A 7,945-nucleotide genomic window follows, 5' to 3' on the forward strand; every position below is an offset into this window, starting at 1 on the left:
CGGCCCGACGCGGTGCCGTTGTCGTTCGTCTGCGCTTAAATGTCTCCCTCAGGGAACTGAGGAGACGCGGGTCGGTAAGGTCAGCGGTGTGTCGGCTCCTCGGAGACCCCTCAGGCAGGGGCGAACGCTTGGTTGATTTACTCCTCTTCCAACTCCCTGAAGCGGTTGTTTTTGTTTGTTTCAGTAGGAACTGAGCGCCTGCAGCTGTAGGTCTCTGCAAAGGCAGGGCTCCCTTCTCCGAGAAGCCTCTGGTGTTCTGCGGCACCTGCGATCCTTCTGGGTTAGAGCCGCGCGCCCCGAAATAAGTCGGAAGAAAGATGGACGGGTCATTCTTTTGCAATATATTCAACTCGATGCGATGCTCTGTATAGCATCGTACCTATTCTCTGTGTGCCTTTTATCTGTATTGCATCTGCAATGTACATACGTGTACAACTGTATCCGTATAAACGATGAAATCTTTACAACATGCCCCAATCTATTCATGTACACCTGGAGAAGAGAGAGCTCTTTTTATAAAGAGAGAAGCTGTCTGTGCTGCCATACCAATTACTTCTGCTTAAGCATTTTACATTACTGTTCTCTATTCCACTGGGGAAAAAAAAAAATCCCAGACAAATGCCTTTCCCCAGGTGAAGGAGTGGGACTGAAGACCTCCTGGAGGGATGACGTTCAGCCTGCAAACTTGTTTTCTCCTCCACAGAGTGTTGCAATTAAGATCACGAAATTGATTCCTGAATGACTGAACGGTTTGTCTAGGAAAACAGCAAGAGAGGCTGAACACAGAATGAACAGTCAGTGTGGTATGAAGACAGATAAAAGTAACTGTCTGTACAAGGATGGCTCAGAAAATAGATTCGGTTTTGTTTTCACTGTCTTAAAACTTGAATAAAATGGAGAATCAGCCTATGCCAAAGTCTCCATTTTGAAGGCAGTTTGAGGTGTGTTGATCCCCATGCAGTGCATCTCTCTCCCTTCTCGTTGATGCTGACCTCCCTTCTGCCTCTTCATACCTTTTACTGGTGGTGGAAGAGCCTCTTCCCACTGATTGCTCAGAGGCTTCCTTTGGCAGTCTTTCCCCTTCTCTCTCTCCATCTTTGTGCAAATCTCTGAAAAGCTATTTTATCTCTTGCTAACAAGCTGGCGCTGAGCCAGTTCCTCAAAATCATTTTGCTGCTCTAACCTTCTTTCACATAATAGCGTGTAATCTTCGTGCTGCTTGTAGCAATTCAGTATTTCTACGTGAACCGCACACCTCTTATTACTGCCTTTTTACATGGCATACACAGCAACCTCGCCCTCTGCTGAGGCAGCTACTTGCGTCTAGTGTTCTACTGTTTTAGCAATGCTTTCTAGCTTATGGCATCGCCACAGTTCTGCCTGGCTTGCTGTAGAGAGCTAATAATGAGCATGCATCCAAACATTAATTGCTATGCCTTGCTTTCACTGTTGATTTCTTTTCCTTACTAGAATCCATTGCGGGCATAAGAAAATCTCAGCAGTCTGTGATGTTTGCACTGCAAACTTTCAACTATACCCTAGGATTATTCATATCTGCAAATGAGCGAGAGGAGGAGGGAAAATAATTCAGAAGAACAGGCTCTTTTAAAAAACATTTTCTTATGTTACAAATGTTAAGGGAGAAGTTGTTCCTACTGCTTGAATTGGTTCACGCGCGGCAGGGTATGTCCTCAGGCTCGCTGCTACGCTGAGGGTCTTTCTGTGGGTGCTTGCAGAGAGGTGCCGCGCTCCGTCCCTGCCTGCACAGGCATCAGCCTTCTGCACCCAAGTATCCTCTGAGACCTGCGAGGGTGCCCTCAGATCCCACCCGTTTTATCCCTAGCATGGCACCTCTCCTGCAGAGGGATCTCCGTGTACCAGGCCCCCAGGAAGTCTCACTGCTCAGCACCCGAGGGGCAATCCATGGGTTGTTGAGGTCCCATCACCTCTCTGGGGGCTTGCGTTGGGTCGGGGTCCCAAAGGAGGGGTGTTACTAAGACCATTCCCCACTGCAGGTCCTGGCATTCCTCGTGGCCGCAGAGCGGGAGGGCACATCCCCAGGAGGTCATAGAAGAGGGGAGAGGATGTCTACAAGTGCGCCTCGTGCCATGCCAAGCAGGAACTTGTTGCTCTCGTTTAACTGCCTGACGCAAGGAGCTCTTTCCCCAGGTAATTTTCCAGTGATGCATCCAACCGCCTGTCCCACCTGCGCTCGCTTCATCCTTTGCGGGCAACCTGTGCTGTGTGGTTGTGCTCCTTTTCGCAGTCTGTCTGTCAGTGGGTGTTAGGTTCGTCCTATACTTTCTGTAATTAAGAAGGAAACAACACTTCTGGCTAATCCTCCGTACCATTTCCAGACCACAGCATGGGGTGCATCGTGTTTGCCAACCTTTCCCTTTATCTGTTGATGCCTTTTGGTTTCCCACCTTCCAGGCTAAGTGCCAGGTACCAAGAGACTAGATCCCAGTGAGCTCCTCTTAGTTTACTGAGCGCTGGTCATATTCTGATCAGATTGTGCACCAGAAGTTAAGGTGTCTGAATGAATTTTATTAATATAGATACTAAAAACCCTGGAGCATTATGGGTGTTATGCTCATCAGTCATCTGAAATTTCCAGCCTTAAAAAGCATGAGAAGTTTTGCCTCTTTTTCTGTGTCACCAAAAACCTACAAAGCAAGTATTTTTTGTGGGGCTATTTACAGAATACTGTGGGCTGCTTTGTAGGAGATTTCAAGCCAACTGTCTTGATATTTTTAATTTACTGGCTGGGACAAAAACAACGTACAGAAACCCATGATTAAATGAATTTACTACTACTTTTTTTAAACACAAATATTGCAGTTTGCTAGTTCTACGTCATAAAGCTGGCCTCTATTAATAACTGTGTGACTGAGGAGAGTTACCTTTCCCGTGACCAACTTTCCCAAACTATCGACATTACAGTGTAGTACAGCGCACAGTGAGCCTGGGGCCTTTTCCCACCCCCTCAGGGGAGGAAAGTAAAGGTTATATGACTGTAATTATTCATACCACACAAACCCAGGAAATCAAGCAAATAATCTAGTCAGAGCAAAGAAGTTTCTACTGACACTTCAAAACTGAAGGAGATGGTATCCCAGGTCCTGCTCCTTCCCGCATGATATTCTCAGAGCCACAGGGAAAGGGAGGTGCCAGGTTGGAAGCAACAGAGGAAGACAAAGGGAATATGGGGGATAGTCTCAGTCGGACAGGATGCTGCTGCTTTGCAGAAAGGTGAAGCTTAGGTGCTATTGACTATGGATGGGATTTGTACCTCAAGCAAAACTTATTTTCCTCCGAAATGAAAACAGGGCTCCCAGAATAAATAGGATGACAAAGCCCATGATTTTCCACTTTCCTTGTTGGTATTTTCATGTGAAACAAAGAGCATGCATTGTGAAGGAAAATAGCTCTTCCTTTGTTCCATGGAGAAATGCAGTAACCTTCCATAGATAAACAATTGAGCAAAAGTCTGTGAAGGGATGGGGGGATGGGGTGGAGGGGAGATTATTTGCAGATAAAAGGCATTTTCTCATAAATGAGCAAGGTTCAGCTGTAATTCAAGGACTTCAGTAACCACTTTGGACGGTGTTTCTCAACAGAAACCATTCAAATGCAGCTTTCCATATATCTCAGAGTATGATTTATTAAAATTGCTTGTTCCACACAGATGATGCAAGGACCCATCCCAAACATCCTCTGGTTTTCAGATGGTGCCTGCGAACTTGGTGGGATTCTAGCAGGATAATGCAAACCTGGCATGAGGTACAGTGTGGTAATACTACCTTTTAACATTAAAAGGCAGGGAAATTTGGAGTCTGTTTCCAGCCATCCCACTTAGATTCACCAGGACCACTCAGTGTGCATAGGGGAAATGGACCTACAGCTCCTATTGACTTTCAGCTTAGAAGGATAGCACTTCTGTCGAAAAGCCTTGTAAGTCCCATATATTGTCAGTATAACCAATGAAAGTTTAATAAGGTGCTTGCTGGTAGTGCTGCTAAAAGAGTAGCTATGAAACCATTTGGTTTCTAATAATCCCCAGGAGGACACATTGCGAGAAATGAATAGTTTCCAATAAGCTGATTCCTCTGGCCTGTGTTGAAAAACGTGAAGGGGTTCTGTTTATCTGCACCACCTGGATTTGAAGATCAAGGATCTTCTGAAAGATGCAGCCATCTTCCAAAGGCCTTGGTCTTGCTGCTGTATTCATGTGGCAGGTAGGATGATGGCTCGCTCACTGTAGCTGCGTGTGAAGTAAACAGGGCTGTGATCACATTTATTTCTCTCCACTTTCATTGCCTGTACCTAGGGTCACAACGTGAAGAAGTAAAACAACTCCTGCTGATCTCCCCACCATCAGAACTGTGCTACTGCAATGCCACCGTCCACGCAGCGAGGGGCATTTTCCTTCTTCTCTCCAGGACAGAGAGGTTCCAGGGACACATTCGTGCCTCTCCAGTCCTTTGTATTCTCTGCCCCAGCTCTTCACCTGCAGAAAATTCACAGCTCATCCTAAATTCACTGTGGATTTAGCAGGTACAAATATTCCACAGAGTTTAAAAATCCTTGCAGGAGCATCCAGCACTGTAATGTACATTTAATTCCTGAGCCATTAGGGATAATTTGCATAACAACCGATGCCTTAGCAGCTAAAGGAGCCACCAAATTAAATTCTCTTCTCTTGAAGCAGTTTTTATGCATCTGAAGCTTTTGAAATTAGCAGGGTTTCTCTTGAATTGGCATTAGAAATAGTGTTCTTTTTGAAATAACAAGGTGTTTAAAAATAACTGCGAGCTTTTACACAGTGTTCTCCTGTCACAGAGATCTGCCCCATGCTGGTGGCAGTGCTGATGGACAAAGGCAGAGAAGACTCGGGCTGCAGAACCTCTCAGCAGCACAGCTCAGAGAGCCAGGTGACAGCAGTGTTGTCCCTTGATGTGTTGCAATGTCTCAGAATTTCCTTTATGCTGTGAATCTTTGCATCTGAGCTGCAGCTCACAGAAGCCAGTAGCTGTCTGAGAATCAGCGTTTGTGAGCCTTGTGTTGTTACATTCTGCACTTTATTGGCAGGTAAAAGAGCTCTTAATGAATCTAAATCAATCATTTCTCCCAAAGTACCTGGCATAATGGCATTTAAGGGTGTGTTAAGCAAGAATTTTATGTTGCCTTAAATCAGGACTCCCAAGCTTGCCTGTACAGAAAAAAAAAAAAAAAAGGTAACTTTTAAACATTTTAATCCATTTATTTTTGCTTCTTTCTGATCTGTAAAGAAGGCCTGGAAGGTTAACTCTGCTTCTATATCAACTATGCTACTTGCATCTGTACACTAGAAATACCAGATTTTAGCTTCCCTGGTTTTGCTGAAGGACCCAGGGAGAACTGGAGAACCTCTGGGAATCGGCCAAAGAAATAAGATGGCAAAGTGAGTGTCTGGTCTGCATGAACATCTCACTCGCAAGGGACAAATGAACAAAAGGTTCAGCAAGCTTATACCACCTCTGCGGGTAGACAGGGACTCGGCTTCAGATGCCAAAGACCAGCAGGCCAGCTTTGGTATCCCTGGCAGCTCTAGCACAAGGCAGCATTAACGAAGAGCTGTGGCTGTGACAGGAAAAAGGCTGGGTTTTTTTTTGTCATTTTTCGTGACCCAAGAAAATAAATTAACAGATGGTGTTCAGCAATGGCCTTTTTAGAGAAATACAACATTTTTGCAACCCATCTTTAGCCAGAACTAATATATGGATTAGCAGAATTAATTGGGTTATAGCAGTCCACTCGGGAAGGACAAAAAACCAGCTCTTCTGACCTGCACTAGATTGTCGTATTTCAAAAAGCAGATCACTTGGATGACACCTTCTCAGAAAATGCCTTGAAATAGCTTAAAGGGAGAACACAACCTTCTTCCTAATCTCTGATCCCTCTAAGCACTTGCATTTTATAACTCTTGCCCCCTCCCTTCAATTATGTACATCTAATTTTCATATCGTGTTCTATTTCTCCAACATAAGCACCCTTCTGGGATGAGTAGTGCTTCCCAGAGCTCCTGCAACGCAATGCGGGTGGATCCCAAGGAGTCTTGGGGTAGAATCAAAGATGTGGAGATGTAACATATGATCTTGCACGCCTGCTGTAACACAGCAACTCAGTGCCCACCAGCACAGCGTGGTCTCATTTATTTATATTGCCGTGGGAGCAAGAGACCTTTGTTAAGATCACAAATAGTGGGTAAGGGAGAAGATAGACGTTAATATGGTGTGCAGCTCTTCGAGTAGCGTAATGAAACACAACTTCTGTTTTCATTTTGTTGCTGAGGTTTGGTTGTCTTTGAATACTTCAGTCCTGCTTTAGGGCACTCCAGGGACTGTGCTTTTGTGGGCGATGAATGAAAGGAACTGGGATATTGGGTATCTTTCCTTTTTCTTATCTTGCCACAAAGTTGAAATTTGGCAAACCTTTTGAAAAATAACTGGAAACAGGGCCTAAGCACAGTTGCTCGCTCTTTCCTAGTAATTGGGGTGGGGCTTGGAGCTTTAGCTGTATCATAATTGGGTAGTGACTCTATTTATGGCCCTACTTTGTGCAGGATGCTGGAGCCTGTGCTGCAGGTGATCTAGGAGCACCTGAGTAGACCGGGAAGGGGCTGCTGGACACAGCCACTCCAGGTAAGCTCTCCCCTGTCTATTCCCTGGGAGGTGGTTACATTGCGCAGCGAGATTAGCATTCCACATCTAGCATAATTTAGGGAAATTCAGGCCACGAACTGGTTCTTGAAGGACAATCCTCACCGGCAACAACAACGAAGATGGGACAGCAGGTTCTGGCCCTGCCTGGGGAGAGGATCAGAGTATCAAGCCTCAGGCCATGCTCAAAGTTATCTTGATTCCTTAACGCTCCCTATAGCTGGTGCGCGCAGGGAGAAGCAGCCCTGAGGATGGTATTTGAGGAGCAGCTCAGCTGAGCAGATGTGTGTTCAACAGCAAGGAGAGACGGAGGGCCGAGTGTGTGTGTCCAAAGCTGCCGGGGGAATTTCTGCTGTGCCCTCAGGAATTGGGTGGTAACTGCTGCCCTTGTGCGCAGACAGTAGCTTTTCTGACTCGTGTAGTGAGTTGCAAGAGGGCTTGCCCTTCTCGGGGGGTTCAAAACGACCCTCAGCAGTCCTTTCCCCACATAGAGTCAGTGTCACGGGGGAGAAGTATTTGATCTCTTTGCCCAAACTCAGCTCTCCAACGGGAAGTATACGTTGCTCCAAGAGAGAGGATGAGCAGAAAAGACGAGGACACAGCGGCTGATAGAAAGGCTGGGGAAAGCCCAAGACAAAACCAGGGCAGCAGGCAGATTGGGGGTGTAGGTCTGGTCTAGAGAGAACATGTGGCTCTGGTAAGCTGTCCTTGATAGGTGCACTGCAGCAGAGGGCACCAGAAAGCAAGAGAAACTTTGCTCTGTGCGAGCAGCTGGTGAAATACTGGTGTCTGTGGGTTGCAAAGAGCGAGGGTGCTGGTGACGGGACTGGCTTTGTGCTTTGCGTGGGAAGGAGTGATGAAGGACTTCGACGGTCCTCCGTTGCGTGCTTTAACTTTTCGGTAAACGCGGGCAGCGTAACGGCCACGAGCTCTCGGCACCCCCGGCTCAAACCCCCACGGCGCTGCAACCGCGGTGTAACTCCCGTGGGTGACAGAGGCACTGCTGCCCTGTGGTATCCACCGACCTTCCAGAAACGGGGAACGCTACAGACGGGGAAACGGGTCTCCCCGTGGCTGCGTGCCCCCTCCGAATCCCGCAGAGGACCCCCCCCCCCCCGCCGCTTCTACGGGTCCCACGCAAACGCGAACCTTTCCCGTGCCGAGGGTGATGCTGCGTGGCCGCCTCGCAGCCCTCCCCTGCCCGCGGAACGCCGTCAGCCCCGTGGGCTCATCCCCAAACCGCC

The 7,945-nt window shown here is 47.2% G+C and overlaps 1 protein-coding gene across 1 annotated transcript in view; it reads right to left on the minus strand.

Annotated features, from left to right (window-relative positions):
- The window catches only part of SOWAHA (sosondowah ankyrin repeat domain family member A), a 2,314-nt gene extending 1,219 nt beyond the window's left edge, over positions 1-1,095 (minus strand). The window contains exons 1-2 of the mRNA XM_010579186.1: positions 1,014-1,095; positions 428-459 (exon numbers count right to left, since the gene is read on the minus strand). Coding sequence (XP_010577488.1) covers positions 428-459; positions 1,014-1,095 — 114 coding nt within the window. The remainder of the gene's footprint in view (positions 1-427; positions 460-1,013) is intronic.
- Between the last annotated feature and the right edge of the window lie 6,850 nt (positions 1,096-7,945).

The sequence above is a fragment of the Haliaeetus leucocephalus genome, unplaced genomic scaffold (genome assembly GCF_000737465.1).
Source record: "Haliaeetus leucocephalus isolate CR32 unplaced genomic scaffold, Haliaeetus_leucocephalus-4.0 Scaffold656, whole genome shotgun sequence".
NCBI classification, from domain to species: domain Eukaryota; kingdom Metazoa; phylum Chordata; class Aves; order Accipitriformes; family Accipitridae; genus Haliaeetus; species Haliaeetus leucocephalus.